The 14,655-nt window shown below is 44.3% G+C and overlaps 1 protein-coding gene across 1 annotated transcript in view; it reads right to left on the minus strand.

Moving 5' to 3' along the window:
• Positions 1 to 14,655, minus strand: part of chrdl2 (chordin-like 2) — a 31,805-nt gene that overhangs the window by 9,885 nt on the left and 7,265 nt on the right. The window contains exons 3-4 of the mRNA XM_034178529.1: positions 7,751 to 7,844; positions 7,514 to 7,659 (exon numbers count right to left, since the gene is read on the minus strand). Of these exons, the coding sequence (XP_034034420.1) occupies positions 7,514 to 7,659; positions 7,751 to 7,844 (240 nt within the window). The remainder of the gene's footprint in view (positions 1 to 7,513; positions 7,660 to 7,750; positions 7,845 to 14,655) is intronic.

Genomic DNA, 14,655 nt, shown 5'->3' on the forward strand with positions numbered 1-14,655 from the left:
ATGTGTCGGACGCAGCTCGGAGAACCGACCAGCGTTTGAAGGACCCAGTATGAAATAAGCAGAGCACGGTACAAAGGCTAACTGAATCTAATACATAACAGTGATGTGATACAAAACAACAAAAGAGTGTGCGGTCTGGCGTGGTGGTGATACGGTGCGCTCCCAGCAGCGCTAACGGTCCGGAGCCAGAAGCCGTTCGGACCCAAGGACCCCGCCGACACCCCCCAGGTGGCCGCAACAAACCGAGTCTGTGAAAGAAGGAACCATTATGTGAGTCCACACTCTACACACAGAGAGACCACTCAAAGGTGTACATAAACAGCAAACACTTCCTGGCTTAATTACTAATCAGGTTCCCAACCTGCAGGCATGGAACATCCAGTTCACAAAACTCCACTGCAGTGGATGCCGATACATGACTAACGTACAGCTTAATACAATAAGGTGTGAGGGACACCACATTTACTGACTGTATAAACGTTAGTCACAAAATCTAACGTACCTCAGGAAGTGTGCTGACGAGCGTGAGACCTCACCCCCTCCTCTTTCACAGACCGTGCATCAAACCCTGGACATTCTCTGCATCCACTGATGATGAGATGGCTCCCGAGATGACGATCTCACCCGTCTGGTCACAAGGTCGAGTCTCTGGCAAATACACACTGTATACTCCAGTCTTAAATGCCACCATGTTCCAATCCATATAGATGCACCACAGCTGTGAGTCCTGACGAGCCGCAGGTGATCAGGGTGAGGTCCTGATAACCTCAGCAACACAGCACTCAGTCCCAAATGCAAGCCACCTGGAAGGAAAAAACAAAAGACAGAAACAAAAAGGCAGCCAGGCCCCCCAGCCATACAACAGTACCCCACCCTCACGGGAAGCCTCCCGGCGACCACACAAACCTGGCCCAGGAGAAACACCCCCCTCCAGGGACCATGGCTGGAAACCGCATCTGCATTCGTCTTCCAACAGAATGGTTGATGTCCTCTCCTCTGGCTGCATCCTTGCCTTTGTTTCAGTCAGTCACTTAGCACAGGTGTGGCCAGGAGTTCTTAAACCTGTGCGGTCAGCCTTTATCCAACCATGTGCGGTCATTAGTCATAAAACAAAAAAGACAAACACAAACAACCAAACCACCCCCACCCCTCCCCAGGGGACCGTCCTATCAAACTCCGGGATGAGGAGAAAAGAAAAAAAACCCCAAACTTAAGCTTACAAATAACAGCACTAAAACACCCCCCCCCCCCCCCCCCCAAACGACATGTAGGGACCAACACCCCCCAGAGGACTTCCCGCCAGCTCCAGGAGTAATAACCACAGCCGAGGTCCCTCTGGGATCCAACGTCACCCACGGGGACTCCCAGCGCCTCCCAGAGGACCACTCGTCAACCCCAGGAGACGCCTCCCCTCATGACCAACGGACCCAGCCCCGGCCGTCTATGGCTAGATGGACCCACAGCCCTTTCCCCCCCAGAGGACACCACAGTCAAACCCTGAGGGCGCAAACTGGGGGGAAAAACAAGAAGAGAGAAAAAAAAAACATACAAACAAAACAACCCCAACCCCACCCCCTTGGCGCAGTGGAAACTGGAAGCACGTCCAGTGTCACCAACCGTGACTATACCCCAGAAGCCAACCGGGAGGAGTGGAACAGCGGTTATGGCAAACGGCGCCACTCCTCCGACTTCTACACCAGCCACTAGCTGCGGGTATATCCCACTGCCCCAAACCTCAGCCACGCCGATGGCAGACGGCCAAAGGCGTGCTGAAGCCGGAGGTGGAACAGGGAATCAAAAACACCCCCCCCCCCCCCCCCCAGGTGCAGAGGTTACCCGGGAAACGCCCAGTATAACCAAACTGCACCACTCCAGCAACACCGACACTACGGCTCACCCGGCTGGAGCCAGAGGAGAAGAGAGGGAAGAAAAAGAAAATACCCCAACCCCCCCCCCCCCCCCCCCCTCCCGGGTGCAGAGGCTACCTGGGAAATGCCCAGCACAACCAAACTGCACCCCTCCAGCAACGCCGACACTACGGCTCACCCGGCTGGAGTCAGAGGAGAAGAGAGGGCATAACAAAAACAAACAAAAAAAAAAAGAAAAAAAAAACCCAAGTACCACCCCATCACCCCCCAGGTGACCGTCCCATCAAACCCTGGGGAGGTGAAACAAAAAGAAATAAAAAGAAAGACTAACAGACCAACATACAGTTGTTTGGGTCCTTTTTTTTTTTTTTTTTTCTTCTTAGACAGGCTGCAGGGTCACAACCCCAGACACAAACAGTGGAAAAAAATAAATAAATCCCACACAAAAACCAACTCAAAAAACACCCACACGAAATGAGCTAACACAAAACAAATCAGTGACGTATACCGTTAAGCTCAAACAAATCGAACACACCTGTTCTAACTTAAGAGCTTAACGGTAATGTGACTAAGTCACCAAAAGAGGGAGCCAAAGTGCTAAAAATGAAAAAAAAAAACCCTTTGGTGACAGAAAACAAACGAGCTGCATCTCCGTGCGCAGCTGTGTGCAACACACAACCAAAATGTGCTCAACTAAATAACGCCGGAGCTGATACAACAGACGCAGTAGTTATCTTTATCCGGGGAAACGGGGCTACAACTGTAACACAGGAAGCTCGGCCACTCGTGCCACAGAGCTCCGCCGTGCGCGTGCACCCATCACAGACACACTCTTGCAGCTCCCGTTTAAACCTCTTATCCGGTCGGAGCGTGACGCGAAGCCGTCGCCAGTCACACTCCACCACGACCCACGGATAAGGCACAACACAGGAACACGGCTGCAAGAGAGCACAAATCAGTATTCAGCAATGGGTCTCAAACACGCACCATCCGGGCGGAGAGCACCCGCAACTGATCCGGATAACTACTGAACGTCTGCTGCCGCCTTCCCGGTGCGTTACCGTCTCTGCTACCGCTGGGTCCGTGATGTTTGGCCAGAGACTACTGTTATGTGTCGGACGCAGCTCAGAGAACCGACCAGCGTTTGAAGGACCCAGTATGAAATAAGTAGAGCACGGTACAAAGGCTAACTGAATTTAATACATAACAGTGATGTGATACAAAACAACAAAAGAGTGTGCGGTCTGGCGTGGTGGTGATACGGTGCGCTCCCAGCAGCGCTAACGGTCCGGAGCCAGAAGCCGTTCGGACCCAAGGACCCCGCCGACACCCCCCAGGTGGCCGCAACAAACCGAGTCTGTGAAAGAAGGAACCATTATGTGAGTCCACACTCTACACACAGAGAGACCACTCAAAGGTGTACATAAACAGCAAACACTTCCTGGCTTAATTACTAATCAGCTTCCCAACCTGCAGGCATGGAACATCCAGTTCACAAAACTCCACTGCAGTGGAAGCCGATACATGACTAACGTACAGCTCAATACAATAAGGTGTGAGGGACACCACATTTACTGACTGTATAAACGTTAGTCACAAAATCTAACGTACCTCAGGAAGTGTGCTGACGAGCGTGAGACCTCACCCCCTCCTCTTTCACAGACCGTGCATCAAACCCTGGACGTTCTCTGCATCCACTGATGATGAGATGGCTCCCGAGACGACGATCTCACCCGTCTGGTCACAAGGTTGAGTCTCTGGCAAATACACACTGTATACTCCAGTCTTAAATGCCACCATGTTCCAATCCATATAGATGCACCACAGCTGTGAGTCCTGACGAGCCGCAGGTGATCAGGGTGAGGTCCTGATAACCTCAGCAACACAGCCACTCAGTCCCAAATGCAAGCCACCTGGAAGGAAAAACAAAAGACAGAAACAAAAAGGCAGCCAGGCCCCCCAGCCATACAACAATACTGTCACCTTGGAAACTCCCAAACAAACGCGTACAAATACCATTCATCTTCTGTCATTTTTTTTTTAGTATTTCCCCATGTTTCCTTGCCTTTTTGCCAGTTAGCTAACCTTTTCTTTTTTAAGATAATAAGATGCTTATGTTGATCAAAATGAAACCAAGGCAACAGATAAACCAAGCAAGATGTCTTCAAAACTGTATGTAACATTACCAGTATGGCTAAAATGTTATGACATGACCTCAAAAAACAGAAATCTTACCCATATTCTAGGAAAAATAAATGATTTATATATATATATATATATATATATATATATATATATATATATATATACTCAACAAAAATATAAACGCAACACTTTTGGTTTTGCTCCCATTTTGTATGAAATGAACTCAAAGATCTAAAACTTTTTCCACATACACAATATCTGCTGATAATTCATCCCACCTCACAGGTGTGCCATACCAAGATCCTGATTAGACACCATGATTAGTGCACAGGTGTGCCTTAGACTGCCCACAATAAAAGGCCACTCTGAAAGGTGCAGTTTTGTTTTATTGGGGGGGATACCAGTCAGTATCTGGTGTGACCACCATTTGCCTCATGCAGTGTAACACATCTCCTTCACATAGAGTTGATCAGGTTGTCAATTGTGGCCTGTGGAATGTTGGTCCACTCCTCTTCAATGGCTGTGCGAAGTTGCTGGATATTGGCAGGAACTGGTACACGCTGTCATATACGCCGGTCCAGAGCATCCCAAACATGCTCAATGGGTGACATGTCCGGTGAGTATGCCGGCGATGCAAGAACTGGGACATTTTCAGCTTCCAAGAATTGTGTACAGATCCTTGCAACATGGGGCCGTGCATTATCCTGCTGCAACATGAGGTGATGTTCTTGGATGTATGGCACAACAATGGGCCTCAGGATCTCGTCACGGTATCTCTGTGCATTCAAAATGCCATCAATAAAATGCACCTGTGATCTTCGTCCATAACAGACACCTGCCCATACCATAACCCCACCGCCACCATGGGCCACTCGATCCACAACATTGACATCAGAAAACTGCTCACCCACACGACGCCACACACGCTGTCTGCCATCTGCTCTGAACAGTGTGAACCGGGATTCATCCGTGAAGAGAACACCTCTCCAACGTGCCAAATGCCAGCGAATGTGAGCATTTGCCCACTCAAGTCGGTTACGACGACGAACTGGAGTCAGGTCGAGACCCCGATGAGGACGACGAGCATGCAGATGAGCTTCCCTGAGATGGTTTCTGACAGTTTGTGCAGAAATTCTTTGGTTATGCAAACCGATTGTTTCAGCAGCTGTCCAAGTGGCTGGTCTGAGACGATCTTGGAGGTGAACATGCTGGATGTGGAGGTCCTGGGTTGGTGTGGTTACATGTGGTCTGCGGTTGTGAGGCTGGTTGGATGTACTGCCAAATTCTCTGAAACGCCTTTGGAGACAGCTTATGGTAGAGAAATGAACATTCAATACACGAGCAACAGCTCTGGCTGACATTCCTGCTGTCAGTATGCCAATTGCACGCTCCCTCAAATCTTGCGACATCTGTGGCATTGTGCTGTGTGATAAAACTGCACCTTTCAGAGTGGCCTTTTATTGTGGGCAGTCTAAGGTACACCTGTGCACTAATCATGGTGTCAGCATTTTATCCGGATATTCCACTGTTAAAGGAGATTTTTTAATGAAAGACATGCGGGCGGATTGCAGCGTCGGCTCGCAGCCGCCGCGACGCTCCGCCACAGGAAAAACACCTCCGTTGGAAGCCTTAAGGACAAGTTGGAACATGTCCAGCTGTTAAACAATTTCTCATATACTCACTCCACTGAAAGCCATCTAAAGCCGCCTGGATTTTACAAATAGTTATCAACACGGAGGTGTTTTTCCTGTGCCGCCGCACCGCGCCGGCTGCGTCCCGACACGCGGACCCGTCCGCACGTCTTTCATTAAAAAAATCTCCTTCAACAGTGGAATATCCGGATAAAAAGCTGAAACCGACTTCTTCTGAAACTTCTCTGTTCTCTCATGATGTCCTGGATCAATAGAGCCTGAAATGTGGAGGTTTTCAGCTGGAAACAGGCTGACGACGGCGCCTGGGACCGCTGCATGATGTCCCGCTGTGTTGGAAGTCCTTAAAGCGACAGTATCACCTCAAAATCTCTCATCAGCCGTTAAAATTTTCACCGAAAACCAGCTTAATTTTTCGAACCGTGTCCACTTCGATGTGTCTCACAGGTTTAGAAAAAATTTTGATCAAACAAAGCGCCAGTCTCTCAGCAACTTCTCAGACAAAGGAATTCCGACGAGGGGCTGGACGACTCGACTCCTCCCACAAGGAGTGCTCACAGGCGAATGACGTCACCGACAGGCGTGGAAAAACTCACGCATGCACACGAGGGTTCAAGCATGTCTGACGTAAAAACATATGAATGAAATCCATATAGTTTTTGAAAAAAATAAAACGGACCTATACTTTATTGACAGCCCTCGTGTGTATATATATATATATATATATATATATATATATATTTTTTTTTTTTTTTTTTTTTTTTTAATGTGCAGAAAATAATGCATTACTAGAATGATCCCAATTTGAATCCTTCTGTAATATCAAGTCATCTCATCGAGCAGTGTTTAAAAAAAAAAATCGGTATAATTTCCTACCTCCATGAATTTCGGAGTTCAACCAAAAGCTGTAATAATGCCTGTTAAAGGTTGAACCAAACAACTTACTATGAAAATGAGTTGTTTATATTAAAATGCTCCATCTTGTTTTGTTCAAAATGTACTTTTGTTTCACTCCATGCTTCATATCTTTATTCAGATCCACTGCAAAACTTAAAGGAAACTATTCCAGGTCAGAAACAGCCTTCTCTGCAAAGATCATGAAATTCATTAAAAGTAATCCTTCCAAACACCCCAAAAATATGTGTGTCAAAACCTCTTTTGTGACGATATTAATAAATGCATTCATTGATATTTTTTTTTCCTTTTTTATTTATTTATTTATTTATTTATTTTTTCCTTCAAAGTGGCTTTTAGATGCTGGTTACTTTTTTTAAAGCAAGATTAGAAAGTTGAATTCTGGAGGAATTTTGAAAGTGTTTTTATTATTATTAGCATGACAAATACAAACATTCAGGCTTTTTATACACCAATTTTTAATAATTCTGCCCTTAAATCTGAAAATTTTAACTAAATTATACAACATGAGGTAAATTTGGTTTGGGACGTAAAGGGGACTGAGGGGCCTTGGCGGAGGTATGCCCTCTAGAGAGTGCCCTTCTCCTATTAAAGGGTGTATGAATTATTTTCTTTGTTTGTTTGTTTGTTTGTTTAATTTAGATCATGTTGCAAAGATTTTTTTATTTACTTTGAGATTACGGAGCCTAATATTTCAGTCTCTGCATAAGAATTCTCTTGCTTTTTTATATTTTGATGTGACAAAAAACGAACAAAGGAGATAAAATCTTTTGCACTTAACTATAACAAAAAATACAGAAGACTAAAATTTGTGTTAATATTTGAACATCAACATATTTTTATTGACATGTACTATTTGCAGACAGATAATGCAGGAAAGACGAGCTCTGCCAAACTAAACACGGCATGAAGAAAATTGAAGGCACAGTAACTTACGGAACACGTGCACATTGCGCACTGATTGCTTTGCTTGGATGGGAAGAGGTTGTGCTTTGTGAAAATCTCCCCGGGCTGATAAATGCTTCCATTGTGTCTGCAAGATTTCACTGATGCTCGCAGCCCTGCTGGGATCTTGGGTTGATCTGAGGAGGACATGTCACACGGGACAGTGGGTTTTAAACTCACAGGTGTAAAATTCGGCAGCTGACGTGGTGCGATGAGAAGGCAGCCTACCCGTGCATCTCGGGCAACACTGCTGAGGCTCGGACACTGGATTTTCACAGGGCAGAGCGGGACACTTTATTGTGTTACATTTCACATGACCGATCTAAAAACAAAAGAATGTTTACAACCATGAGACACCATGAACGCCCAACCTGTCAGCCACAAGCATCTCAACACAACATGGCCCAGTTCTATTCATAATATCCACTATAATGTGTTTTTACGAGGCTACGGCACAGTTTATACCACCACGGAGGAGGTGAGCAGCGGGATTTGTGTGCCTTCCCGTCCGTTACTACGATCTGTTACAGTGCCGTACACATTAATATAAAGGTGACATTAAAACGATCATATTATGCACCTTTTCAGCAAGTCCAGCCCAGTGTCACAACAGTTTGTGATGGCATTACGAAAAATACATGAATCTTTTGATTTGTGACGGGAGCACGAAAATGGGGCATTTTCCGTGACGGGGGCACAAGTTCATTTTGTAATGGGGGCACAAAATGTGTGGTGATGGGGGGGGGGGTCTCAGGGAGTTATGGTTAGGGTTAGGAAAGGAGAGCCACTTACGTTATGTTTATGGTTAGAGTTAGGAGAAGGGGAAGGATTATAAAAAGCAAATTAAAAAAAAAACTCATGAAAATGGGGCACTTTTTGTGACAGTGGCATGAAAAAAAAAAGTGAGACTGGGCTGAGATTACCAGGAACCAGATTTAGCAAATTCTTTCACCAAAGCAGATCTAGTATGGATCTGCATGTTGATTTGGCACAAATTTTACAATGGATGCCCTTCTTGATGCAACTCCACATTACATGGAGAAGTGGCATGGGTGGTCTTGAACTTGCACCTTCTGTTTTGTAAGTAAGTGCACTGACTAGTGCAGCCCAGGGGCCAAATTTATTCAACCAGGCAAATTACTGAGAATCTGTTAAATGTTAAATACGGTTTCAGATGGAGCCTTCAATCTTAGACATACTTCGAGGGTCCAAGCACGGAAAGAATCACATCAAAATACCAGGTGAGGAAGGAGTGTGTGCTTCATTTCCTGTGTAGTCCTGAGCTCCATGTGGGCAGAGCCAAGGTGCCTGGGTATCCACTAAGCACCAGAACACCCCCACCCCCACACACACACACTGGACTTTTCACAACTACTGCACCACTTGAAAGCAGAGTGATCCAAAAAAGTAAGTCCCTTCGGCTGCTCCCTTGTTTGCACTCGGGGTCGCCACAGCAAATCCAAGGTGGATCTGCATGTTGAACTGACAGAGGTTTTACACCGGATGCCCTTCCTGAAGCAACTCCACATTACATGGAGAAATGTGGCAGGGGTGGGATTTGAACCCGGAGCCTTCTGAACTGAAACCAAGCACATTAACCACTTGGCCACCACCCCTGCTTGAAAAATGATCCAACCTGTGACTAAAAACAATTACCCAATCTGTGACCTGAACCGTGAGTTTTGTGATCAATGGCACCCCTGATGTCTGCACAAACCACCCCTGTTGACACCACTGCCTACACATTCATCTCTTTTGCAGTAGATACATCATTACAATGTATTTAACCATCGCCTGACCAACAATTGATATTATCAAAAACATCTGAGCCATACAGCGCCCTCTACTGTTTATATTCTCTAATATCTGTAGCAATGTAAATGATATATGGAGTGTGGGCAAAGAAAGCTACATCATTTGAAACGCACAGATTCATAAATCAATCAATCAATCAATCAAATCACTTTATTTATCCCCGAGGGGCAATTTTAAAAAGGCATGACAGTAGCTTGGAAGACTTTAAAAAATAATAAATAAATAACATACCTATTTGTTACCTGTATGTAACAGGTAACAAATAGGTATGTTACCTATATCTATTGTTACCTATATGTCTATTAACATACCTATAGCATAACCTATTTTTATTCTCTTTCTTATTGATAGTTTTTATTTTTATTTGTTTTATTCTTTTACTTCTGTTTTTATTTATGTATTTGAATTTTTTATTCATTTTTAATTATTTATTCAATTTTATGTTGACTTGTTTTATGTAAGGTGCCTTGAGATGGCTTTTGCTGTGATTTGGCGCATTATAAGCTAATTAAATTAAATTAAATTAAAATTAAACATATACACAATACACAACCATCAGCAATACACAGACCATGCAACCACATTCAACAGCTACAAAGGTTATATGTGCTGGATTATAAAGTGCGTTTAAATAAGGTGCAATTAAAATGTGCTTCAAACATCAGTTTCAAGCCATGAGGGGGTTAAAGTTCAGCGTTTAGGAGCTGGACAGCCCTGGGGATAAAGGTTGTCTTTCTCCTCTGAGTCCGACTGAGGCTGTCGGACTCCATGGAGCATAACTGAACCTTAAGCTGCTTAGAAAAATAAGTACATTGTAATAAAAGTGACTTGTACCAAGAGCAGTGCAAATTAGTGTCAAATACATGCAACTGATGACGGTGCACATGCTCTAGAAACACATTTACACCTTTGTCCTTACACCGCCACAGGACATCAGTGCCCCACATCCTTACTGAGTGCACATTCAGTGTCAAGCATCTTTCACACATGGAGCCAGGTGCACTTTCAGAAGACATTAAACCCAGAAACAGGAGAGATTCGACAATTTTTGTTGCATAGAATTTCAGCTGTCATTTTCTTCACAACATATAACACAGTAATGAGATTAATATTATGTCTTCTTTGTCTTTCGGCTGTTCCCGTTAGGGGTCGCCACAGCAGATCAATTGTTTCCATCTCACCCTGTCCTCTGTATCTTCCTCTGTCACACCAACCACCTGCATGTCCTCTCTCAGCATATCCATGAACCTCCTCTTTGGTCTCCCTCTTCTCCTCCTGCCTGGTGGCTCCATCCTCAGCATCCTTCTCCCTATATACCCTGGGTCCCTCCTCTGCACATGTCCAAACCACCTCAATCTCGCCTCTCTGACTTTGTCTCCAAATCGTCCCACCTGAGCTGTCTCTCTGATATGTTCATTCCTAATCTTGTCCATTCTTGTCACTACCAAAGAGAATCTCAACATCTTCAGCTCTGCCACCTCCAGCTCTGCCTCCTGTCTTTTTGTTAGTGCCACTGTCTTTAAACCATACAACATAGCTGGTCTCACTACTGTTTTGTAAACTTTCCCCTTCACTCTTGCTGATATTCTTCGGTCACAAATCACTCCTGCCACCTTTCTCCACCCACTCCACCCTGCCTGCACTCTCTTCTTCACCTCTCTACCACTCTCTCCATTACTTTGAACAGTTGACCCCAAATATTTAAACTCATCTACTTTCACGACTTCTACTCCTTGTAACTGCACTATTCCACTGGGCTCCCTCTCGTTCACACACATGTACTCAGTCTTGCTTCTACTGACTTTCATTCCCCTTCTCTCCAAAGCATATCTCCACTTCTCCAGACTAGACTCAACTTGCTCTCTACTCTCACTACAGATCACAATGTCATCTGCAAACATCATGGTCCATGGGGACTCCTGTCTGATCTCATCTGTCAACCTGTCCATCACCACTGCAAACAAGAAAGGACTCAGAGCTGATCCTTGGTGTAATCCCACCTCCACCTTGAATGAGTCTGTCATTCCGACTGCGCATCTCACCGCTGTCACACTATTCTTGTACATGTCCTGCACTACCCTAACATACTTCTCTGCCACTCCAGACTTCCTCATACAATGCCACAACTCTTCTCTTGGCACCCTATCATAAGCTTTTTCTAAGTCCACAAAAACACAATGTAACTCTTTCTGTCCTTCTCTGTACTTTTCCAACAGTATTCTCATAGCAAACATTGCATCTGTAGTGCTCTTTCTCGGGATGAAACCATATTGCTGCTCACAGATCTTCACCTGTTTTCTAAGCCTAGCTTCTACTACTCTTTCCCATAACTTCATGCTGTGGCTGATCAGCTTTATGCCTCTGTAGTTACTGCAGCTCTGCACATCACCCTTGTTCTTGAAAATAGGAACCAGAACACTTTGTCTCCACTCCTCAGGCATCCTCTCACTTTCCAAGATTTTATTAAACAATCTGGTTAGAAACTCTACTGCCATCTCTCCTAGACATTTCCATGCCTCCATTGGAATGTCATCTGGACCAACTGCCTTTCCACTCTTCATCCTCTTCATAACAGCCCTCACTTCTTCCTTGCTAATCTCTTTTACTTCCTGATTTACTCTCGCCACATCATCCAGCCTTTTCTCTCACTCATTTTCTTTATTCATCAACTCTTGAAAATATTCCCTCCACCTTCTCAGCACACACTCCTCACTTGTCAGCACATTACCATGTGCATCTTTTACCACTCTAACCTGCTGCACATCCTTTCCAGCTCTGTCCCTTTGTCTGGCCAATCAGTACAAGTCCTTTTCTCCTTCCTTACTATTCAACTTCTTTTGTAGCTTGCAATATGCCTTTTCCTTTGCTTTTGCCACTTCTCTTCTCGCCTTACGCCGCATCTCCTTGTACTCCTGTCTACTTTCTTCATCTCTCCAACTATCCCAAAACTTTTTCGCCAACCTCTTTCTCCTTATGCTTTCCTGGACCTCTTCATCCCACCACCAAGTCTCCTTGTCTTCCTTCCACTGTCCAGATGTCATACCCAGTACTGCCCTAGCTGTCTCCCTCACCACATCTGCAGTACTTTTCCACTTGTCCAAAACTGCTTCCCCTCCAACTAGTGCTTCTCTCACCTGCTCGCTAAATTTCACACAACAGTCTTCCTCCTTCAGCTTCCACCATCTGATCCTTTGTTGAGCTCTCACTCTCTTTTTCTTCTTTACCTCTAAAGTCATCCTACAAACAACCATCCTATGCTGTCTAGTGACACTCTCTCCTGCTACCACCTTACAGTCTGTGATTTCTTTTAGCTTGCATCTCCTATAAAGAATGTAGTCCACCTGTGTGCACCTTCCTCCACTCTTATATGTTACCCTGTGCTCCTCCCTTTTCTTAAAGTAGGTATTCACCACAGCCATTTCCATTCTTTTTGCAAAATCAACTACCATCTGTCCTTCCCCATTCCTATCCTTGATACCATATCTACCCATTACTTCCTCATCACCTCTGTTCCCTTCACCAACATGCCCATTGACGTCTGCTCCTATCACCACTCTTTCATGCTTGGGCACACTCTCCACCACCTCATCTAATACACTCCAGAAATCTTCTTTCTCCTTCATCTCACAACCTACCTGTGGGGCATATGCAGTGATGATATTCATCATCACCCCTTCAATTTCCAGCTTCACACTCATCACCCTGTCAGACACTCGCTTAACCTCCAACACACTTTTAACATACTCTTCCTTTAAAATGACCCCAACACCATTTCTCTTCCTGTCCTCACCATGGTACAACAACTTGTACCCACTGCCGATGCTCCTGCTCTTACTTCCCTTCCACTTGGTCTCTTGCACACACAATATGTCTACCTTTCTCCTCTCCATCATATCAGCCAGCTCTCTCCCTTTACCAGTCATACTACCAACATTCAAAGTCCCCACTCTCATTTCCACTCTTCTAGTTTTCCTCTTCTCCCGCTGTTCGTGGCAGCGTTTTCCTCCTCTTCTTCGTCGTCTTCGCCCAGCAGTAGCCCAATTTCCACCGGCACCCTGTTGGGCAACAGCACCGGTGGCGGATGTTGTTAACCCGGGCTGCGACCGATCCGGTATGGGAATTTGATTCTGAGTCTGCATAGTTGGGTTGGCTTGTTTTACGCCGGATGCCCTTCCTGACGCAACCCTCCTCATTTATCCGGGCTTGGGACCGGCACTCAGAATGTACTGGCTGCACACCCCATGTGGCTGAGTTGAGATTAATATTATGTAATATATATTAATCTTATTAATAATATAATGGTGTAATAACAATGTTTCATATAATAAGCTTTCATTATTATAAAATAGCATACAACAATATAATAAATGGATAACAACATCACATATTAATATTATAATTAATTTGCATAATATAACAATGTAATAATACTGTATTATAATAACCATTCATAAGAATAAAACATTATTATGCCACATTATATATAGCATATAATACACTAATATCATTATTATGTCATTAATTAAGTGGTTAATTGTGCTTGTTTGCAGTGTGGAAGGTTCCCAGTTCAAACCCTCTCTTGCCCATTCTTCATATTACGTGGAGTTGCATCAGGAAGGGCATCCCGTTTAAAAAGTTGTGCCAAATCAACATGCAGATCCACCTTGGATCTGCTGTGGTTACCCGAATGAAACATGGGAGCAGCCGAAAGGGCTTACTTTTATATAATACATTCATATCATTATTATTATGATTATTATTATTATATGCTTTATTTAACCGGGTATGGTCTCACTGAGATTAAAATCTCATTTATAAGAGAGACTTGGCCAAGAAAGCAGCATAAAGACAAACACTACACACCTTAAAAGAATAAAAACACAAATATCCAGTTAATATACAATAAAAGATCAAGACTTTTTTTAAAAGGACAAAGTTTTAAAAAGTGATTACAAGAAAACTCTAAAAACATACACTGACCAAGGGTGTTTTTTTTCTTCTCTCAATTAAATTCCCCCACTGTGATCAACTCTGACATTTTCATGTCCTTCTGTAAATTATTCCAACAGAAAGGAGCAGCGTAGTTAAAAGGTTTTTTTTTTGCCAAGTTCATTTCTGACTCTAGGGACGAACATTTGAACAATAACTTGTGCACACAGGTCATGAGGATTTAGGTTCGGAACCATATATGAATGCCGTTATGAAGACATCAAATAAAGAAGAGCTTTATAGACAAAAGTCATCCAATGAGTAAATCCGCAAACATACAGAGCAAGCAAAGAAGCGGCAGCATACAAACTACAGTGATGTACACGATT

This window comes from Thalassophryne amazonica, chromosome 9 (genome assembly GCF_902500255.1).
Source record: "Thalassophryne amazonica chromosome 9, fThaAma1.1, whole genome shotgun sequence".
Classification (NCBI taxonomy): domain Eukaryota; kingdom Metazoa; phylum Chordata; class Actinopteri; order Batrachoidiformes; family Batrachoididae; genus Thalassophryne; species Thalassophryne amazonica.